The sequence below is a fragment of the Lepus europaeus genome, chromosome 6 (genome assembly GCF_033115175.1).
Source record: "Lepus europaeus isolate LE1 chromosome 6, mLepTim1.pri, whole genome shotgun sequence".
NCBI classification, from domain to species: Eukaryota; Metazoa; Chordata; class Mammalia; order Lagomorpha; family Leporidae; genus Lepus; species Lepus europaeus.
This window is the reverse complement of record NC_084832.1, coordinates 115,809,841-115,833,174: the sequence shown is the minus strand read 5'-3', so window position 1 is coordinate 115,833,174 and position 23,334 is coordinate 115,809,841. Positions and strand designations below refer to the sequence as shown.

General features: G+C 40.6%; 1 protein-coding gene across 7 annotated transcripts in view; it reads left to right on the top strand.

Annotated features, from left to right (window-relative positions):
- Positions 1-23,334, top strand: part of SOX5 (SRY-box transcription factor 5) — a 786,191-nt gene that overhangs the window by 569,742 nt on the left and 193,115 nt on the right. For all 7 annotated transcript variants that reach the window (XM_062194939.1, XM_062194941.1, XM_062194940.1 and 4 more), the window contains 2 exons: positions 2,372-2,544; positions 8,618-8,686. In XM_062194939.1, the coding sequence (XP_062050923.1) occupies positions 2,372-2,544; positions 8,618-8,686 (242 nt within the window). The remainder of the gene's footprint in view (positions 1-2,371; positions 2,545-8,617; positions 8,687-23,334) is intronic.

Sequence of the window (23,334 nt, the reverse complement as noted above, 5' to 3'; positions counted from 1 at the left end):
CAGCTGTAGCGACCATTTGGGGAGTGAACCAATGGAAGGAAGACCTTTCTCTCTCTCTCTCACTCACTGTCTACAACTCTACCTGTCAAATAAGTAAATAAGTAATTTTAAAAAAAGATTTAAACATGAAGTATAAAATTTACAATTTTGTTTTAAATTCAAAATATATATATATGTGACTAAGTAAAGAGAATTTTGTTAATCTATTTTACACTGAATGCCAAAATGAAATTTGTTGGTAATCACTACTAAGTAAAATATTTCTTCATCTACTGATGTCATATCAGTTATTAAAATGTATAATCCGACTGTAACCCATAAGTTATGTTTCTACATATTGAAATGAAACTTTCTAAATAAGCAAATAATAATAGTAATAATATTCATTATATAAAAATTGCTGAACACAAAAGTCTGAATAAAAAATTTAAGTCATTTTTAATATCACTACCTACAAATATACACTATTAATATGCAAATAAACCTGATTTGGGCCATTTTTTCCCTACAAGGTTAACCATGTACTTGCACTGGAGCATTTATATGAATGTTGAGTTTCTGTCCAACATTGCCACTTACCTTTATATCATGAATGTGATCCTATTTCATGAAAAGTTCTTCAAAAAATTTTACATGAATGCAAAATACGCTACCATATGGATGTTCCATAATTATTTGATTATTCTCATTTGACATTTAGATTGTTTCTAGTATTTCATTTTAAACACTTATTAATATTTATATACATTTCTTTTAGTTTTCTTGGGCTGGATTTCTACAAGTAGGGTTAGCTCTTGAAGCTTAAGAGCATTCCAAGACGTGGTGTGCGTTACTATTTCTAGTGTGTATTCCTTGAAATGTGGCAGCAATTCTCTACTAACAACGTAGGAAGATACTAATCTTGCTATCGTGAATAATTTCATTAATAAAATTGTTCAGGATATATTCAGGTTACTTAATATTACAATACAATAAGCACATAGTTACTATTCATAAATATTCTTCTATTTTGATGGAACCCAAGAAACTGAGGTATAATAAAGTATTATGATCAATTAATTGAGTACCTACCCTTAATAATGCCAAATATTGATAATAAGGGGACAAAAAAGGATTTTTGGCCTTATATTCACACAATTTTCTGGATTTTTTTCCTCTATCCTATATGTAAAATACATTATAAACTTTATTTGTGCTCAAAATAGGCACATGAAAGTTATGAACCACTTACTAAATATACTTACTAAATAACTACAACTACTACTTACTAATAAAGCACATAAATTCTGCATAAATTGGTAGGAGGAGTGCATTGAGGGTGGGCAAGGGTGACTGAGATATAACAAATCCTTCTGTCTAATTACTTTTACAGGTGGCAAATGCATTATTGAAATAGTGCTTAGTGTCTTATGTTTGAAGTGAAAATTGTAATTAAAGAGTGTGTTCTCTCCTACTGCTAGCGCTTTACCATACGGGTCTTGTCTCTGTGAGTTTTAAAAGAACAATGAAAAGTGATACTGTTTCTGTTTCAGTGAACAGCACACATTTTGGTGTATCAAATAAGTGTTTAACCTGTCTAAGGAGATTCATTGGCATGTTTTAAACATCTCAAGTGTACTGTTTTATTTTTTTAAAGGACTACTGTGACAGCTTCTTCAGTTCTTAGATTTATGTGTAACCTTAGGCAGTCACAATGTAATGTTAGTTTGCTAACCACATTCCATTACAAACATTTCATAATAGCCAATTGTGTTCTCAAATTGAGTATTTCCTCTCTTAACTCTTTTCTAATTTTGAAGATAGCCTCTGAGTGGCATAAAGAAAAATAGACTAACACTTGATAGGCTAATTAGATTTTTTTCCCTATTTAAACTAAGATTTCTGATTCCTGAATCTTCTAGATTATTTTTCAAGGGCAGAGGAATCATTTCACTGGTGATAACACCTTGATGTCTTAATAATTATGACTATTAATTTTTCATCTCTTTGTCTTACCTCTGTAATTAAATGAAAAACCATAGACCAAGAACTGTGTTTTAGATATCTTATTTATTTGTGGCAGGCGGCAGCATAGACCACTAAAACCCATAGATGTTCAGCCAATAATTTTTGAATTACTTTGTACAATAAAATCTAAAAGCGATAAATTATTACTTATTATGAATTAAAGGATATTCAAAATGATTGTTCATTCTAGTATAATTACGATCACTTTTTACTGTTAAGTGAAAAATCTAAATGAAGATGGGTGTGTTTTCCTGTATGACTAGAAGCTTATATTAGACTAGTTCTCTCGATGACAGAGCCATTGCCTTTGAAAGTCACTCTCTTCTTATTTCTCTTATCTGTTCTGTTGCCATGTTATTTTCAGGGACTCCTGAAAGCCTAGCTGAGAAGGAGCGGCAGCTCATGGGGATGATCAACCAGCTGACCAGCCTGCGAGAGCAGCTATTGGCTGCTCACGATGAGCAGAAGAAACTGGCGGCATCTCAGATCGAAAAACAGCGCCAGCAAATGGAGTTGGCCAAGCAGCAGCAGGAACAGGTGAGTGGGAACCAGAGAGCCAATCACATTCCTCAGGCATTGTTCGCCTGCAATGTGTAGGTCACCATCCTAGGATGCAGAGATGAATCTCATTCCCACCCTCCTCCCTCACTTGGACAAATAAAAAGGCAGAAAACAAAGCGAACAACAAAACACCCAGATCTTAGGAAGCTGACTAACTCCTTTGGTGTTAACTAACAGAAATGCAACTTGCTCGTTGCATCAGAAAATCAGAAAATCCGAAATCTAAAATATTACAAAATCTGAAATGACTTGAATGCCAATGTGATGCCATGAGTGAGATGTTCCACACTTGACCTCTTTGAACAAGTCACAGTTAAAACGCAGGCACACTGAAAACATTGTGTGACATTACATTCAGGTGCATATGAAATATAAATGCATTTTGTGGTCAGACTTTGGCCCCATCCCCAAGGTATCTCGTTATATATGTGTAAGTATTCTAAAATCTGAAAAACTCTAAAACCGCATCACTTCTCCTGTCAAGCATAGGAGATAAGGGAAACCCCATAGTGATACTCAAGGCTAATGCTGATGGCCACGAGAAAAGTACAAAAAAAGAAACCTGGAGAGTCAAGACACCATTTTCATGGAGGACTATTTTGAGAACATTTATCAGACGAGTGACATTTGAGACATCTTTTGAATAGTAGTCAGGATTCAACAAGTGAGTGAATATTCCATCTAAGGGGCAGGAAATTCAACGAGGAGACTTTTAAAAGAGTGAGAATCTGAATTAGGCAAGGGAAAAACTAGGGGCAGAAGAGAAAGGAATGAAGTAGAAGAGTTCTTGTGGTAGAAGTTTCTGAGAGACACAGACGGAGGCACAGAGGTGTGCCTGGGTAACAGGGAGAATGAGAATGAATGCCATCGCCCAAAATGGAGAAGGTGGCTTTACCATGCTGGAGTGCAGGTATTGTCAGATTGAAAATTGGAGGTGTGTCAGAGATACAAGTACCCATCAACACCTCAGAAGAAAGAGCTTAGCTAAATTTCTTCGAATCTGTCTACATAGAGATGGTAGTTTAAAACCACCAAATAAAGTAAAATCCATTCGTGCATTCAACAAATGGGAATCTCCTGCTTGTATACCAATCCCAGTGCTGGCAGCTGAGACTGTCTCAAATAACCAGCAAGACAAAGCCTCGAAATCTTAGTGGAAAGACAGAAATGATGAGCAAAGGAACAGACACATTAACAAAATATTATAGTGATGTTAGTCTGAAGAAATGTAAGTAAAGAATAATAGAAAGGCACTTCAAAAAGTTGATGGAAAATGAAGTTAAAATGTAAGTTTATGTTCTTGGGGGGAAATGTTGAGATTCGTGCATGCAAGGGCTTTTTCCAAAAGTTCATGCAAGTTGGGCATTGTGAAAACTGTGTATGCACAGGCTGTACCGCTGCACACTTGTCTTTTAGTTGCAGTTTTGTGTGAACTATTTGGAGTCCCCCAACTGATAAATATCGAGTGGTGTGACAAGGCAGGACTTTTTAGATTGGGTAGATTGATAAATCCTTCCACGGCTGTGACAGCTGAGCTCATATCTCAATGACATACAGGCAGCCATCTTCATATCTGAAGCCAGAGTATTTCATGCAGAGGAATGACAGGTTTATAGGGCTCCAATGACAGCAGTGATACCACAAGAAAGTGTAAAGGAACTGAGGGTAGATCCTTGAGAGATACCGGTGTACAGCTGGCAGAGAGGGGAAAATGAACACATTCAGAGGCAGGTATCTACAGGAGGAGGGCCAGGCATGCATTGCCGTCGGAGAAGATGGCAATTTCAAGAGGCAATAGGCTACAGAAAAGCAGTAGTTCTAACATCAGATTAATTACTAAGTCTGTCCTTTCAGTGTTCATTGGTGGCCTCTAGCAAGGCAGCGTCCAGGGAAGTGTAGCAGCAGAAGTCCATTATTGAGAACAGATGGTTATGTAGTGAGATAGTGGAGGCGGTGCTCGTGTCTGCTTCCTTAAAGAAGCTGGTAGTAAAGAGAAGGTAAGACAGAGCGTGGCCAGCACCGTGGCTCAACAGGCTAATCCTCTGCCTAGTGGTGCCGGCACACCGGGTTCTAGTCCCGGTCGGGGTGCCGGATTCTGTCCCGGTTGCCCCTCTTCCAGGACAGCTCTCTGCTATGGCCCGGGGAGTGCAGTGGAGGATGGCCCAAGTGCTTGGGCCCTGCACCCCGTGGGAGACCAGGAGAAGCACCTGGCTCCTACATTGGAGGGTGAACCAATGGCAAAGGAAGACCTTTCTCTCTGTCTCTCTCTCTCACTGTCCACTCTGCCTGTCAAAAAAAAAAAAAAAAAAAGAGCGTGTCCTGTGGTCAGCTCTTTTCCATGGCTAGGTCCTTTTACCACATGTTCTACTCTGTCCCCAGTGGGAGCGTCCTTACAAGTTAAGTATTTGTGTGCCTGCCTATCGCTGAAAACCTTCCAGGCAGCTTTAGGAAGATAAACTAACAGGGTCGAAAGGGGTGAAGAAATATTTAGATTGCACTTGAGGAGCCTCTGATATTCTCATTTCACTGTTCTTCCCCAGGGTGGTTCCTCTTTGCTTGAAAGATGATCTTTTTGTTTTTAAAGAATTGCCTTGTCAGGTCCTTAAAGATAATTTTGCCTGTTATTGGATACATCTCGTATTCCTCTTGCTTTAGCCTTCTTGATAAGAGAGTTCACAATGCCTACCTGTGACAATGTCAGGAGACACCATGTTTTTCTGTCCCTGACACACCAGGCCTTCAGACGTCTGAATTCTAGCAAATCCTAGGAGCCTCTGAGCACCCATCTGAGGGAAGAATATTGTGGAGAACCCTGCTTAGTTTGTCTTGAAAAACCTAAGCGATCACTAATGGAGAAGATGTTTGTCTTCTTCCTCTTTCATGTTCTGACGCATCCCTGATGACCAGCAAAGGACTCTAGAATGCTTTATTGTCTCAAGGCCTCTGACATTCTCCTTGGAACCTTAGAAACCTCTTTGTTCTTCTTGAATTTCTCTCCTGTGTTGGAGAGATGCCCGCACAATGCTGCCTCCGCAGCCTGAAAGAAGAGCCCTCCAGAGACCACAGGTCAGGTTGCTGGAACCCACCCTGCTCTCCCCGCCCATCTACCGTACAGAGCTGGCATGCTTCGTCACCACGTTGTGGTCACAGGTCTTTTCAGGATGGACACTGAATGCTTATTCCTAAAATTCAGGTCAGGTTTACCTTCTCTTGAGAACTTCTTTTTGACCTTCTTCCCAACATCCCCTCCTCGGTGTGGGAAATCCCTACTCTGTAACTCTCCAGCCCTTACAAATGTGCATGGGCCTGTCTATCAGCCAAGTCTGGCTCCATTCCACTTTCATCTGTCCAACAAGTATCTATTGAGCACCGCTTAATATTAGATCCTATTCTAGTTACTGGGAGTTTAGCAAGGAATGAAACAAACCAAAAAACAAAACAAGCATACAAAAAAATCCCTCATGCATCGAATTCTAGTTGATAGAGACTGACAGTAAGTAAACCAATAAACTTTAGAATATGTTGGTCAGTGTGAGGGTGAAAACTAAAGCAAGGAATTGGGTATGTGGGTGACAGGTAGAGAGCTATTCTCTTTGAAAATGGATACTCAGGGGCCGGCACCATGGCTCACTTGGTTAATCCTCCGCCTGCTGCGCTGGCATCCCATGTGGACGCCGGGTTCTAGTCCCAGTTACTGCTCTTCCAGTCCAGCTCTCTGCTGTGACCCAGGAAGGCAGTGGAAGATGGCTCAAGTCCTTGGGAACCTGCCCCTGCATGGGAGACCAGGAGAAGCACCTGGCTCCTGGCTTCAGATCAGTGCAGTGCCGACTGTAGCGACCCTTTGGGAAGTGAACCAACGGAAGGAAGATCTTTCTCTCTGTCGTCTCTCTTTCTGTCTACCTGTCAAATAAATAAAAGAAAAAAAGAAAATGGGTACTCAGAAAAGATGTCACTGTTTACATAATGGTTGAACAGACTTGCAGAAAGCAAGAGGGTAAGTTATTGACTTTCTAGCCAGAAAGTATTTCCGATGGAGGAGGAAGCAAGTGCAAAGGCCCAGAGGCAGGGATGCAGGCACGTCCTTAGGGGATTCAAGAGATAGGAGAGCTGTGAGGCAAGAGTGGAGTAGCAAGAAGCGATCAGAGAAGTAGTGGGGAACCAGGTCACATTGGCCTGCAGGTATCATGTGGACACTGATTGTGTGAGACAGAAGGGTGTAAGTGATAAGTAACTTGGCACAACTTGTATCTTGAAAGGTTCTCTTCGACTGCTGGTTTATAATAGATGGTAGGGAGCAAAGGCAGAAGCTGAAAGAACAAATATGAAGCTCTTACAACAATCTGTGCAAGACACTCTGTTGCTTAAACTAGAGGATGAGTATGAAGTGGTCAGTTTCTTAATGTATTCTTAATGTACTATTAAAAGAGTTAATATTAATATTAAAAATATCCGTGGAAATATTGATGTGTAAGAGAAAGAAATCAGACTTAAGGTATGATACTCCTTTATCTGTCACCTCCTTTTCATCAGATAAAAGGAGATTTTTTAAAACCATATTCCAAACATAAAGTATTAAAACAATTATTTTACAGTATTGTATCTAATATTTAAATTATTTACTATATGTTATACCAGTATCCATTAAGAAAGTAAAACAGTCATTGTACAACCTTGCAGAACCCAATCACATAATATTGATAGTGATTTTGAAATTTTATCCTGAATTTTAAACTTTGTGTCACACAGGTTAAAGGATATATTTTGGTAATGAAAATGATAGTGATTATAACTAGGATCAGAATCAGATCTAGAGCTAATTTATAAGAAGGCCTTAAGTCTCATGAAGTTAATATGTGCGTCCTCAGGAGGTTTTCTACTTTCTGTCATATAGTGGAGTGTTTAAAAATTCCTTCTCACCTATTCATTCTTGCATTCTTATCAAGTATTCTTTCATTTTTCCATTTATGCCAGTTTTGATGGAATAGAGAGCAAAATGTACAATCTCCTCACCTTCACCGAATTTATGGACTTGTTCTTAAGAGACAGAAACATGATCACTGAACATAAAATAAACAGCAATTAAAAAGTCATAGCATGAAACACAGCATTAAGGAAACGAAGAGAGAGTGATGAGTGCAAACATCCAGGGCGCGATCGTGCGGGAGCTCCATAACACTTCAAATGAGCACACGGAGGGCCAGGTCTTGAGTTAGTTTTGGACCCGTTGAGTTTGAGGTACCTAAGTAAAACTTTGCAAGAAGGAGTCTTTAGCTTAAAGCGAAGTCTGCTCTAGAGAAACAAATTGAGCAGCCCTTGATATATGGAATTACAACACTGAGGAGCAACAGGTGATAGAGAAGGCATAGAGAGGGGAACCAAGAGAAAACTTTGGTGTCATCGCAGCCAAGAGAAAGCTTCTGGGTGTTGAATTCTGACGAGAGGTCAAAAGGCGAAGACCAGAACACTTTGGAATTAGAGAAACAAACGGGCTAGGTGGGCTGTGTAAGAATCATTTTAGTTAGGGAAGAGAGAACAGAAACCGGAATGTGTTGAGATATCAGCAGTGAAGGATTTTGTGCGGAACGAGGTCGAAAATAAGATCAGCATTAGCCATAACAAAACGAAGAAATACTAAATCTTTACTGAGAAATACAGCATCTCACCATCCTTTGTGCTCTTGTGAGTGCTCTATTGATGCAAGTCTTTGAGTGAGGGCTAAAATGTCACAGGCAGTGCCTTCTTAATGTACCTCCAGGATGAGGGACTCTGGAACCCCAACACGTCTCACTTAGGTAGATCAGTTGTATTTTCTTGGGCTTTATTTGTTTTAGGCCAAAAGCTACGTGGCTGTTCCTGAAGAATGATGTTTGATCCCACTTAAGGATGATTTTTGCTGATAATTTAGGGACACAGACTTATCCACTTTCATCATCTTAAACAGTGTCCAATAAGAGTTTGAGAAACAGAACATTGGGAATTCCCCCACCCCTACCCCCCTGCCCAGGACTGCAATATGCCTTTAAATTTTTCATATGCAATTTCTCCACAGATTGCAAGACAGCAACAACAGCTTCTGCAGCAACAACACAAAATCAATCTGCTTCAGCAACAGATCCAGGTCAGAAATCATCATTTCAATGTCTTGCAATTTAAAAAAAAAAGTGCATTTTGTTTCTTATTCTAATATGACCTAACTGAAGTGACCTTCAAAGTAAAAATTACCTTCAGCCTGATTCATGATGTGTTGCCTCATGGGCCATATGGATCTTGCAAAGGAGAGCTGTCTTGTCCCAGGCCCTGTTGCCTTGGGGAGCTTCGGTCTAAGCAAACTAACAGTCATTTTCATCTTGTGCTGAGAAAAGATTATTATAGAGAGAAGTTTTGTTTTTTTCTATGACGTTTACCATGCGCCTGTGAGTGCTCTTAATCAGGTAGGGGCAAGGCACCAAAGTAGAAAAATACAGCCACTTTCCAGTTGGATAAACAGTGCCAAAGAGACGTATGCTATTGTGTGTTCAAGAGCCATGTGCTTACTCGGCAACGTGGATCCTGGGGAAAGTGATGCTTTGCTGTTCAAGACTACTTTGACCTGTGGTATTTATTGCCCTGGGAAACCAAGTCTGGAGGCTCTGTGGCCACCATACTCTTCTTAGATGGAAATGATAAGGAGCATCAGTTAAAGAAGGAAGGAAGCAGGTGTCTTGGTAGCAAGAGGAGCAGCCCAGTTGTCAGGGCTGTCCTGTTTGCATCATTGGCCAGCAGCATGAACTGTGATCAATTTTTGGTTTTCCTTACTGAAGATCGCCTTTCTGAAATGCACTTGATTCATCAGAAATTTTATGAGGATTAAAGGAAATAGTGGATGAACAGCCTTAGCATAGTGCCAAGGCACATAGTAAGTGCTCAGTACATGCTTGCATTGATTATCCAGGAATCTAATCCATGGACTAATAGATACAATCTTAGGTTGTGTCATCCGATTGGGGGTAACTTATAGTTGAATTTCCCCCACTTAAGTAGGTGTTCATGATTTTCCTGAAGTTAAATCTAAGAATGGAATGTATTTTATGAAGTATAGATATCGTATGTGGCGGAAACAAGTAGCCCAGAATTATTTAATTCCTGTATCAGGCGTGTGTTCTGTGATTGCTGACAAAGTTTCTCCTGTTTTATCTCACTGGGTCAGGTACCCTGAGTTGCTTTACTTGGGATGATGCATCACTAGCAGTGTGTGTTTGTTTTTTTTTTTTTTTTTGTCCTACCTGGGGTTTTAATGAGCAGATGTTAGCAGCACTACACAGTAGCACATCACTGAAATGTTCTAACCAGAGCCTTTGCCTTCCCTAACTATAATTATGAGCAGCATAGTTCTTTTTTATTTGTTTTAAAAATGTTTTTGAGAGAGAGAGAGAGAGAACTCCCATCCATTGGTTCGCACCCTAGATGCCCTTCACAGCTGGGGCTGGGCTAAAGCCCAAACTGGGAGCCAGAAACTCAGTCCAGGTCTCCCTCCTGGGTGGAAAGCCCTCAGTTGCTTAATCATCACTACTGCTTCCCAGGCCAGCACTAGCAGGGAGCTGGAGTTGGGAACTGGAGGTAGGCACAAACCCAGGCACTCTGATATGGGATGCAGGTGTGTTCATCAGTAGGCCAAATGCCTGCCCTGTTGTTCTCACTCGCTCTCTCACACTCTTCTCCCTCCATCCCTTTTAAGATTTATCTGTTCGCTTGAAAGGCAGTGTGATGAGGTTGGCGGGGGAGGAGAGAGATCTTTGAACCACTGGTTCACTCCCCACAAATGCCTGCAACATCCAGGGCTAGGCCAGGCCACAGCCAGGAGCCAAGGTCTCCCATGTGGATCTCAAGAACCCAAGCCATTGAGTCATCATCTGCTGCCTCCCAGGAGTGTTGTAGGAAGTAAGATTGCAAGTAGCCAAGACTTGAACCAGGCACTCTGCTGTGGGATGGAGGTATTGCAAGCAGCAGTATAACCTCCAAGCAACATTTACACAGTGTGTTATCTATCCGCATGTGGAGTGTGATTATTCAATTCACTGCTGTAAAACCCTTCTTTAGACTTCACTGATTTTGAATACAGTTTTAATCAATGACACCAGGTTACTGCCATTTAAAGTTTTTTTTTTAATATTTATTTTATTACTTATTTGAAAGACAGAGTTAGTGAGAGAGGTAGAGAAAGAGAGAGAGAGCGCTCTTCCATTCCACTGGTTCACTCCTCAGATGGCCACAACAGTCGGAGCTGTGCCGATCTGAAGCCAGGATCCAGTAGCTTCCTCCAGGTCTCCCAGATGGGTGCAGGGGCCCAAGGACTTGGGCCACCTTCCACTGCTTTCCCAGGCCATAGCAGAGAGCCGGATAGGAAATGCAGCAGATGGCACACGAACTGGCACCCATATGGGATGCTGGCACTGAAGGCTGGGGCTTTAACCCACTGCACCACAGTGCCGGCCCCTAAAGTTTTGTTTTTTAAATTACGTATGTATTGGAGAGGCAGGGAGAGAGGCAGAGAATGAGGAGAAAAAGAGAGACAGATAGAGAAAGCAAGCAAGCTCCACCATTTACTGGTTCACTTCCCAGATGTCTGTAATGGCATGGATTGGGCTGGACTAAAACTGGGAGCTAGGAACTCAAACCAGGTTTCCCATGTGGGTGGCAAAAACCCAATTATTTTAATTGTCATTGGTGCCTCCCAGGGGCTGCAGCTCTGGAAGCTGAGGTTAGTAACCAGAGCTGGATATAAAACTCATGTATTCCTAGGTGCGATGCAGGCTAAATGCTTGTCATTAAAATGTCTTTAATTACTGAAAAATAAGAATAAAATTGTTACAACAATTTCTCGTTGTAATAAGATGTTAAAGTTGTTACAGCAATTTCTTACTGTAAACAAGACACAAATCCTTAATCAGTGATAGGGCAAGTCATTTAATTTCACTGCAGTTTGAAGATGCCAATAATTTTATATTATTTAAAAGTTTTTTATTTATCTGAAGGACAAAGTGGGAGAAAGAGAGAAATCAATCTTCCATCCACTAGATCACTCCCTAAAAGCTAAGGCTGGGCCAGGACCAGGTGCTCCATCCAGGTGGCAGGAATCCAGGTACTTGGACCGTTATCTGCTGCTTCCCAGACACGTTAGCAGGAAGCTTGGATCAGAAGCAAAGGCAGAAGTACATCCCAGGCACTTTGATATGGGATGCTAGTGTCCCAAGTGGCATCTTAATTTGCTGTGCACCAATATCTGCTCCCCGAAAATTTTTCATTTCTTATAATTTTTATGAGACTGACAAGTCTTGCTAAACAGAATTGCAAAAATCTGTCTTAATCCATGTTATCAATTAGATTAGTCAAACCTTCAGTGCTTTTTTGGGAATTATTCCATAATTTGACCACCATATTCTCCAGATAGATTTTAATAATTCTTTTTTTAAAAAAAATTTTAATCTCAGAAGCACAGGTAAAGAGAGAAACATAAATAGAGCTCCCGTTTGCTCCATCATTCCTCAAATGCCCATAGCAGCTGGGGCTGGGCCAGACAAAATCTGGAAGTCAGAACAGAATCCAGGTATCCAACATGCGTGGTAGGATCAGAGTTCCTGAGTCATCACCACTGCTTCCCATGGTCCACATTAGCAGGAAGCTGAAATCGGGAGCCAGAGCTGGGTACTGAACCTAGGATATTGCATTGTAGGTCACAGACATCTTAACCACTACACGTGTAGCACAGCGCTGGGGAACATCTGGCTCTACCAAGGCTACCACAAGTGGAATTGGAAATCCAATAAATCGAGAGCAGGCCAATTTTCAAGTTGGTAATTTTGTATGGCCCGCAGATGATGTTATAAATATCCAAATGGCCCTTGGCAGAATAAAGGTTCCCCACTCCTGCAGCTGGAATGAAAAGCACTTGAAAGATCACCTGTCCTACAAGTGATGTCTGCAGAAACTATTCAAGAGAGCAAAGGCCAGATTTAATGATTTACCCAAGATCACACAACTAGTTGCTAGTAGAACTAGGATCAGAACCAAAGTTTAATGACTGTGAAAAGAACTTGTGTTAAGTATGAAAATTTTAAAAGCTTAGGATTTTTGTTTTATTGGAGTATTGGGCTTCTAGCAGTGCAGGCTTAGTGGCACAACAGGTTAAGCCACCCTTGGGGATGCCTGAATCCCTTTTAGAGTGCTGGTTCATGTCCCGGATACTCGACTTTGATCCAGCTCCCTGCTCCTGTGCTTGGGAGGCAGCCAGTGATGGTTCAAATACCTGAGCCCCTGCAACCCATGTGGGAGATCTGGATGGGGTTCCTGGCTCCTGGCTTTTGCCTGGCCCTGCCCCAGTTACATTATGCATGTATTTGTCCCCTTTTCTAGGGATAGTGCAGATATATGAAACTGATGGTGTCAAAACCCATCAAACCATTATTAAAAACAAAAATATCTGGGAAGTAGGAAATGTCAGCAACAAATAATAGGTAGTGAGGAAGACTTGCTTATCTGAAAGGAGTTCATTTTCACAGCTTCTAGTATCTTCATTCACTAAAACAGTCCCAAAATATATTTTGCAAGTTGTTAATTTGGAATACTATTAAAAAAAACTTTTTAATAGGAAAGTCACAATATATTTGAGTTATTTAATGTCTGAGGTTATTTAAGCAGTTATGGGAAGCATTGATGGAGTGGCATGTGTAGGAATGGAAAATTTTTAATGTCAGACAGACTCCGGTTTTCCCCACATAAATCCTTACTATGTTTCTTTATATAATGTGTTCTGTCCCCTTCTCTCCTTCTTCCCACTTCTTCCTTTCTCTTAGAAACACAGAATAGGGAGGAAAAAAAGTAAAAATAGAATCTGCTAGAGTAGAAGGTAAAACAATTTTCTAACAAATATTAATATAAAAGTTTAAAATAAGAAAATGCATGGAGAGCACTTCTGGTACAATGGTTAAGTCGGTGTGTGGGATGCTTGCCATCCCATGTCAGAGTCCCTAGTTGGAGACCAGGCTGCTCCAATTCTAATCCAGGTTTCTGCTAACACACACCTGGCAGGCTGCAGGTGATGGCTCAAGTAGTTGGGTCCCTGCCACCCATGTGAAATACCCAGATGTAGCACCAGGAGACAGCTTCAGCCTGGCCTAGCCTTGGATGTTGGGGCATTCTGGGAGAACTCTGTCTCTCTGTTTCCCTGCCTTTGGAAAAAAAAAAAAAATGCTTGCGCAATCAAATGCTCACATGAGAATGCACCATAGATTAAACTGTACTTGATAGTGGAAAGTAGTCATCTGGTCTTTTGATGTTTCTTCTCTTTCCTTTCTTAAGTACGAAGCTGAAACATACCAACATACCAGCTTCCGTTGTTAGTCCTGACTGTATTTCTCAGATGTTTTGTACCACTGTGGCTCTGAATCTTGATAGACTAGTAAACTGTCCTGTTAAATAATCCTGTTAAGATTGCCTTTAAAATTTTTGTTTCAGTGATAAACACAAAAAAAATTCACTTGGTCTGAAGGTTTGTAAAGGCATACAGTACATTAGATGGGTTAGACCAGATCTGCTAGATGGATTAGACTGACAGGTTAATAGAGTAGGACACATTTTCATACAGCACGCATATGTTAAATGGTAGCAAATATTCCCCAAACATTTCCCTCATGCATTTAGTGAAATTTCCCTAAAAGGGAAATTAATGTAGATATTTTATTATATTTCAGTTATACATCTTTCAATTTGAAAAGTGTAGCCATGTTTCTACATTTGTGTGTATTCACATTTATATTTCTAATGAGCCAGGTTATTTAAAATCTCTCTTGGCCACTTAGTACTATCTTTTCTCAACCCTGATGAAAAGCATAGTGGTAGGTGTTACTCTAGTATTATTTATTCAAAGAGAAGATGCTTAAAGAATTTGTAAATGAGCCAGTTTTATTCAATCAGTTAGGATCTGTTCTTCATGAACTGTTCTTGCTTCTTTAAAAAGTAACCTTAGATCTAAAATCGCATAACTCTCATTTGATTGAAAACTCAGTCTATATTTCTTCCTTATGAAGGCTTCACAGGATTTCAATCTTCTACCACATCTATTTACATAATTCATTAGGATTAAAAACAGAAGAAAATTTTCTGTTACTCTATATAATATCATGTTAGTTTGCAAATAAAATCATATCATAGTACTGAAGCATCCATCTTCTTTCAAGAACATGTCTTTTTTTTTAAGATTTATTAATTCTAAAGGCTGAGTTACAGAGAGGCAGGGAGAGAGAGAGACAGAGAGAGGTCTTCCATCTGCTGGATCATTCCACAGATGGCCTCAATGGCTGGGGCTGGGCCGATCTGAAGCCAGGATCCAGAAGCTTCCTGGTTTCTCACTTGGGTACAAGGGCCCAAGGAGTAGGGCCATCTTCCACTGCTTTCCCAGGCCACAACAGAGAGCTGGATGGGAAGTGGAGCAGCCGGGACTCAAATCAGTGCCCATAGGGGATGCCGGCACAGCACATGGCAGCCTTACTGCTTCGCCACAGCACTGGCCTGGAACATGTCCATTTCTTTATGAGAGTCGTCATTTTAGAAATACTAAGAATTAAGTCTTGCATTTCTTTTATATAGCAATATTTTTCTGATAGTTTTGTTTATTGAGGTTAAAAGATAGAACCTTTCTGAGTTTCAACTTGCTGTAATTAGCTAACTTTTAGTGTGCATTACTACATGAGGTGAAATTTTTCATAAAGAACTCCCTTTCTGGATTTCTTTAGGAGAGTCATTTTTTTCTCCCTTACTCTGTCAAATATTTAACAGTGCCCATCTTTTAGCAGTTTTGTTTCCTGAGTTTTTTACATTAAATTAACCTCTTTCTGATATTGATAGTTGGATAATTTGTGTTTCCAAGAATGAACTGAGTTCCGTGGTTCCTCCTGACCTGATTCCTGTTACTAAAACCTTTTACAGTGAGAGAATGAGTGACCTCTAATGAGTGACCTCTATGCACCCTCCATTATGGTAGCAAAGTGAGTGTTCCTGGACACCCACATTCCCTTTGACCTTGAAGCTTCAATGGGACAGCCTCAAAGCTAAAGCTTTGGGCGTGTGTTTGAGACGCATGTCCTAGTTTTACATTTCTTACCATTTCTCAGTAATAGTTAATGGACTAATAAGGCTAACCCAACAGTATTCTCTAGTATGAAATCCAGTGAAGGTATTTTTAAGGGGAACTTCAAAGATATTGTGCTTCTTTTCAACTGTGTGTCCATCTTGATTCCAATTTTGAGAGAGCAGTTGTTGAACTTTCCTGAGAGATTCCAACGATTTGTTGCATTTCCCTCTGTGATTAACTTTTCTGACTATTGTTCATTGTGTTCTCTTGAGGCAAGAATTATTTAATAACCCCCTATCGTTGTTTCTGATTCGTAAGATAAGCTTGTGCATGTTCGGTGATAGCTCTGGTTCACCAGCTCTGTCTGGAACTAAGGGTAGAATGAAGAAATAGTTCAGTTCCTTTATTGTCTTAGAGAGTATGAATCCTCTGAGAGCATATAGGAAAAAACTTGGTTCATTAAATGATAGATTATATGTATCTGTATGAAATACAATTTAAATTGTATTAGGGTTTTTTTTTAATTGAAGTAGGGTTTTGAATTAAACATACCGAATTCAGTCTTCGCCTCTTCACACCCACTCTGCTGGGTAAACTTGGAAAGATTATTTATTCCCTCTGAGTTTCATTTTTCCTATTGATAAAATGGGCTTTATAATACATGACACAGGCCTGGGTACTCGGAGAATTAAGTAGGATTGTACATAATACTAAATATTTTTACCTAAGTCATTACAGAGGGGGAAAAAAAAATTCCTGTATTTCCAGTGGGGTGCAATTCGATGAATATTTTCAGACAGAAGAGGATTTTCTAGGGTGAAAAAAGAATATAATGTATATGCCAGTAGTCACCAAAAACTCTTGAGTTCAGTTTCCAAATTTCTGTGATTTTAGGAGTACAAGGGGCTGTTAGAAAACCTTTATGTAGTCCTATCTCTCCTTTTAATATTTGTAAACTGAAACCATGTAAGATTAGAAGATTTTCCCAATGTCACGTAAGTTGTTGCTTGTAGAGCGATGGCTGGTTTCCAAGTTTCCTGAGTTTCGGCCCAGGTCATTTTTATTTCACCGATATTCTACCATTTAAGGCTTAATGGCCTGAAGTTTTAAAATGAGTTTTCTTTCCCTGGGAACTTATTTCCTCAAAGTGAAAATACAACTTGACTCATATACAATTGAATGATTAAGTTACAGTCATGGGCCCCCCCAGTTTGTGACAAAGGTTCATTTTATTGGAGCCAAAGTTCTCTGAGCTCCTTAGGGCTTTGGTAATTCTCAATAATTGATTACGTGGGAAGAAATCCATTGAAATAGTGTATTGAAAACGTAATCATGTTAAAGGTGACATAATAGTACCTGACTGATTGCTGACCTATGATTTCTTTCTCTGAATGTGCCAAGGTGGGAGCATTTTACCCGCCTTGCTAAGACCCCACACACGTGCATGAACACAAAGAGATTACAAAGTAACCTTGTCTCTTTGGGAGACTGGAAATGCCAAGAATAAGCACAGTGCAATTAAGGTAGCATTTCAACCTGAGAAGGAAATGCATTAACTCCTTGCATTCCAACTAACCTTTTGCTGTGAAAATAAGTGTAAAATAAATAGAAAACAAATACACCATAAGTGGCCAGGTTACCACTTCTAGGCATTCAGAGGAAATAGATTGGTTTTTAAAAGTGTGTGGAAGGGTGACTTGTCCCTCTCTTTCTGCTTTCTGGAAACAGAACTTCTCTTGGAAAAGACGCGTGGCGTGTCCTAAAGGTCCAGCCAGGAGACCGAGGCAGCTCAGCTCTTTTATTCCCAAGGAGCCCCTTGGAAGAGCTTTCAGAATTCTTTTTCTTCTTTTTTAAAAATATGTCTGCTGGTGATTACCTAGTGATAAAATTCCACTCATTCCTAACATTTCTCTGTCTAGGTGAACCCGGCTCTGTGGACAGAGAATACAGATAGGTCGATGTGTATGTTTTTGTTCTTCTTGGTGTTACGCGTGCTAGGTGGCTAAAGAATACAAGAAAATGCTGAGGGCTGCCGTTCTGAGCCCAGTCCTCTCAGAGGGTACTTCAGGAAGTTCATGGAGGAAGGGAATTAGAAGATAAGCTTATTGAAAGCGGGCATTGAGCCAAGCGCTTAGGAAACATGTGTCCCACATCTGGATTCTTTACCAGATCCAGCTCCTTACTCTTTAAGTTCTTGTCAGTGCAGGCCCAGGAAGGCAGCAATGACAGCAGTGCAGGCTCAAGTAGCTGTGTTCCTGCTACCCACGTGGAAGAGGCAGATGAAGTTCTTCATTCCTGGCTTTGGTCCAGCCCAACCTTGGCTGTGCTGGGCATTTAGGCAGCAAACCAGTGGATGGGACCTTTGTCCCTGTCTGTATTTCAGTCATGCTTTCTCCCTGTCTTCATCGCTCTCAGAAAACAAAAGGGGTGAGCATTTGGCGCAGTGGTTAAGGTGCCACAGGGGATGCCTACATCTCAGATTTAAGTGCCTGGTTTTGAGTCTCAGCTCCTCCACTTCTGATCCAGCTTCCTCCTAATGTGCACCCTGGGAGGCAGCAGGTGATGGCTCAAATACTTTGATCCCCACCATCCCTTTGGGAGACCCCGATGGGGTTCCAGGCTCCTGGCTTCAACTTGACCCAGCCCTGGCTGTTGTGGGTATTTGGGGAATGATCCCAGGAATGGAAGCTTTCTCTCAAACAGTCTTTCTCTCTATTTGTCTGATTTTCAAATAAAATTAAAATAAATAAATTAAAAAAAAAACCAGAAGTGAAGGGCAAGTTTATTTTATTATAAGACATTTCTGAAGTCTATACATAGCATTTTCATTATTTTCATCATTTCCATGAGATGCCTTTTCCGTGAGATTTGTGAAGACCCATCAGTACCATTACTCAGAAAAAACTCCTCTAGAAATTTCAAAGTGTTTATTTTTTAATAGACCTCCAAGCATTTATTGCTGTGTCCAGGTATATAATTGTAGTGCTGTTTTTGACTTTACTTTAAATATTATTAGCTTTTTATTTATTTTTCAGATTTTATTTATTTGAGAGGTAGAGTTACAGACAGAGAGAGGGAGAGAGAGAGAGAAAGGTCTTCCATCTGCTGGTTCACTCCCAAAATGGCCACAGTAGCCAGAGCTGAGCTGATCCGAAGCCAGGAGCCAGGAGTCTCCTCTGGGTCTAAAATGTGGGTGCAGGGGCCCAAGCACTTGAGCCATCCTCCACTACTTTCTCAGGCCATAGCAGAGAGCTGGATCAGAAGAAGAGTGGCCAGGACTAGAACCAGTGCCCATATGGGGTACTGGTGCTCCAGGCAGAGGATTAACACACTGCGCCACAGCTCTGGCCCCTAAATATCATTAACTTTTTTTTGGCAGGCAGAGTTAGATAGTGAGAGAGACAGAGACAGAGAGAGAGAGAGAGAAAGGTCTTCCTTTTCTTTTGGTTCACTCCCCAGATGGCTGCTACAGCTGGCGCACTGCACCAATCCGAAGCCAGGAGCCAGGTGCTTCCTCCTGGTCTCCCATGTGGGTGCAGGGCCCAAGCACTTGGGCCATCCTCCACTGCACTCCCGGGCCACAGCAGAGAGCTGGACTGGAAGAGGAGCAATGGGGACAGAATCCGGTGCCCCAACCGGGACTAGAACCTGGGGTGCCAGGGCCGCAGGTGGAGGATTATCCAAGTGAGCCATGGCGCTGGCCAATATCATTAACTTTTAAACATGCATATTTACACAGTGAGTTCATTCATTGCCATTCCAGAATCCTCTCCTATTCCCTCTGTATCCCCAACAATATAGATATATATCATTTAAATTCTTTTAGTAGGTACTTTAAAACATTGATTTGCCTACAACTCTTTTCCTGGGCAACCAAGTATGCATAGTAGTTTTTTTTTAATAGAAAACTTTTATTTAATAAATATAACTTTCATAAGTACAACTTTTGGATTATAGTATTCTGCCCTCCCACCCGAAAAGCATAGAAGCTTTTTTTTTTTTTTTTTTTTTGACAGGCAGAGTGGATAGTGAGAGAGAGAGAGAGAGAGAAAGGTCTTCCTTTTTGCCACTGGTTCACTCTCCAGTGGCCGCTGCGGCCGGCGCATCTCGCTGATCCAAAGCCAGGAGCCAGGTGCTTCTCCTGGTCTCCCATGTGGGTGCAGGGCCCAAGCACTTGGGCCATCCTCCACTGCCTTCCCGGGCCATAGCAGAGCGCTGGCCTGGAAGAGGGGCAACCGGGATAGAATCCGGCGCCTTAACCGGGACTAGAACCTGGTGTGCCGGCGCCGCAAGTCGGAGGATTAACCTGTTAAGCCACGGCGCCGGCCAGCATAGAAGCTTTTGACCCATGCTTTTTTTTGGGTCATGTCTAACTGCCCATTTCTGTTTTCTAAATGTTAAATGTAGATATAGAATATATTATATATGATATATATATATATATTCCTAAGTATATTTTATATATACATGTGTATGTGTGGGTGTGGGTGTCCGTGCACATCCATAGAGACACGCTAACCTATTGTGCTTTACCTATTGGTTAATCTAAAAGATGAAAATGTATACATGGTGTTTATATTTAAATATCAACGTGAATAGCGTTTTCTTGATGGTCTGGCAGGATAGCTCATAGTTCATTTCTTTGTAGCTTTGTGCTTTCATAGGGCTGCCATTTACCTTTTTCTTTATTTTTTTCTCATGTCATTGACTTTAGCTTTGTAAGTCATTCCTGACACTTAAGAACAAATCAAATCACTGGAATCCCCCCTTCTTTGATATCTACTTCCTTGCCCTCTTACCTCCTGCTTTTTCATGAGTTTATCAAACAGTAATTGTTAATATTTATATAGAATTTTAACTGCTCTGTGATCTTGATTTTTAAACTTTTTACTATCATTATTGAGACTGTAGTTGCAATAACAAAATCTGCATTGCTTTCAAGTTGATGACAATAGTGAAGTGATGTTGACAACAGTGTTTGGAAATGGTAATCCTGGTTTTGTAATTCATCCTGACTTGGTCCCCTTACTAAAAACATAAAAATGCATTTTGTGCCAGGAAATTCTTATGTTCTTTCATTTTTATGTGGAATCTCAAGCTATCTCTGTTTTCGTATTTCTTTTCTCCCATTCTGATGCCATTTCTCTGTGTCTTCTTTCTTCACTCTTTGCAGTGTGACTTCTGAAGTGAATGCTTCATTTAATCCCTCTGCATGTTTGTTTATTCTTTAGTGCATGTTGCTATGATCTACATAAGAGAGGTCTGCCTGTGAACTGAAATTGCAGAGCCATAGAACCGGTGGACTCAGCAGTGGGAACATTTTATCCAAATCTGCCATGTGTCTGGAGCAGCTGCTTTTTTCACAAGTTGTAAATGTGGCCGTTCTGGAATCACGGAGTCTGGCCCAGAAAGCAGACTGACAGCACTTTTCCCAGGGCTTCTCAACCTTTGCCCAAACGAAATTACCTGTAGACAGTGTGGAACACGGTTCCTCCCTGTGGCTGTGCAGCCCCTGTCCTATCAGTTAGCAAAACAGAGTCCACGGGTGCTTAGATAAGACCTTGGGAACAGAGTTTGCAAATAGTGAGAAGACACAAAACAAAGTGAGTCCGTAACAACAGAAAGATTTGGGGGAATTTAGGATAGAATTCAATATGTTAGTCTGAAATGAGCCACTTATAATTTCAACTTAATTTACACATTGATAGGGTAAGATAAATATTGGAGGTACTCAGATGTTTGATAGACATCGAAGAAATAGCTAACCAACATTCTTTAGTGCTGTATCTGCTTTGTAACCTCATCAACCTGTTTAAGATTTATACATCTACTTTAAAGATCAGTAGTTCTAATACCAGATTCCTTTTATTTTACAAATTATTAATCTCAGTCAAGATTTCCAGACCGTGAACTATTTAGTTATATAATTTATGTCAGCTTTGGATATTTATATTTGTAATTTTGTGACTTGGCATCCCAAACATTGAGAAGCAAACATGAGTGTGATCGCCTTGTGTGTACTAGGGAGCAGAAGGAGCTGCCCGTTACCTACTGAGCGCTTGGCCTTAGGAGAGGGCATCTCACATACTCGGCACATGAGTCCAGGCAGGTGACGGTGTCCTCTCCACTTCAGGCGCGGTGGAGCTGAGTGAGGACTGTGTGAGTCCGAGACCCTGACAGTGGAGTACTTTGTGACTGGAAATGTGCCGTCTCCCTCTCTCATCTTAGTAGTACAGTAATAAGTGTTGAATGTCATATGATCGCTGGAAAATGAGAGTAACTGATCTTATCAAACTGAGTTCGATCTATCATTATGGCAAGTGTAACAGGGATTTTTTTTTTAAGTAATTTACTTTGACTTTCCGCAGTAAAGGACGTGAGAGATCACCCTTTCGTAAGTGTAGGAAATGCATATTTACAAATAGGGAAATGAAGTATCCCACATTAGCAAACATGTGAATGTCCACTTACAAATGCTAAGAAAACCCACATAGCATGCAACGTTTATAAAAGATACTAAATCTTTAAAAAGAATTAATTTATGTTGACATTATTTTTATACTCAAATAGAAAATTGGACGAGGTAAACTAGATTTCATAATCTAAACTTGTGTTTAGCTAAAAGATGTAAACTAATGAGCTACTTGTAATATGCATTTAATTACAGATTTACGATAATATGTAAATTTGTATATATTGGGTGTGAAGTATATATGTGTTCACACACACACAAGTTTGTGGATGCAATTTTGTATAATTTATTTTCCTTTACCCTTTCTGTTTATTACCAAAATAGATGTACTTAATTTTTTTCTTCTCCCATAATCACTGTTTAGTTTCAAATACATTTAGTGAAAATTTTTAAAAATTTATTTGTTTGAGATGCAGGCAATAGGAGAGCTCCCATCTCTGGGCTCACTCCCCCCATGCCCTCAGTGACTGGGACTGGAACCGGCTGAAACAGAGCCAGGCACTCATTGCCTCCCAGGGTCTGCGTTAGCAGGAAGCAAGAGCTGGGAGCTAGAGCCAGGCAATGATTTTTTTTTAAAAGATTTTATTTATTTATTTGAGAGGTAGAATTATAGACAGAGAGAGATGGAGAGACAGAGAGAAAGGTCTTCTATCCACTGGTTCACTCCCCCAAACAGACACATTGGCCAGAGCTGAGCCAATCCAAAGCCAGGAGGCAGGTGCTTCTTCCAGGTCTCCCATGCGGGTGTAGAGGCCCAAGCACTTGGGCCATCTTCCACTGCTTTCCCACGCGCTACAGACAGAGGCTTGGCCTACTATGCTACAGCGCATACTATACCACAGCTGGCCCCGGATGTAGATATCTTAACATGTGTCTTAACCATTAGAGTAAGCGCTTGCTCCTTGAATCCATGTTTTATTTGCTCTCCACTTCATATTCCTTTCATGGCTCTGTCGGTACCCATGTCCATCCTGCTGTGGGACCATGTAGTCGATATCCATGGCTGGTTTCCCTTACCCTGTTGTTTTCCTTTTCTCCCTCCCCAGAGTTGTTTCTCTAACTTTTCCTCTCTTTGTTCTCGTTATTTAATTAGATTTTGTGTGTCCATAGAATAAAAAAGTTGGCCACTGATAAACTGAGTCTAAAAGATTGAGGTTTGTCTATAAAAAAAAAAAAGATTGAGGTTTGT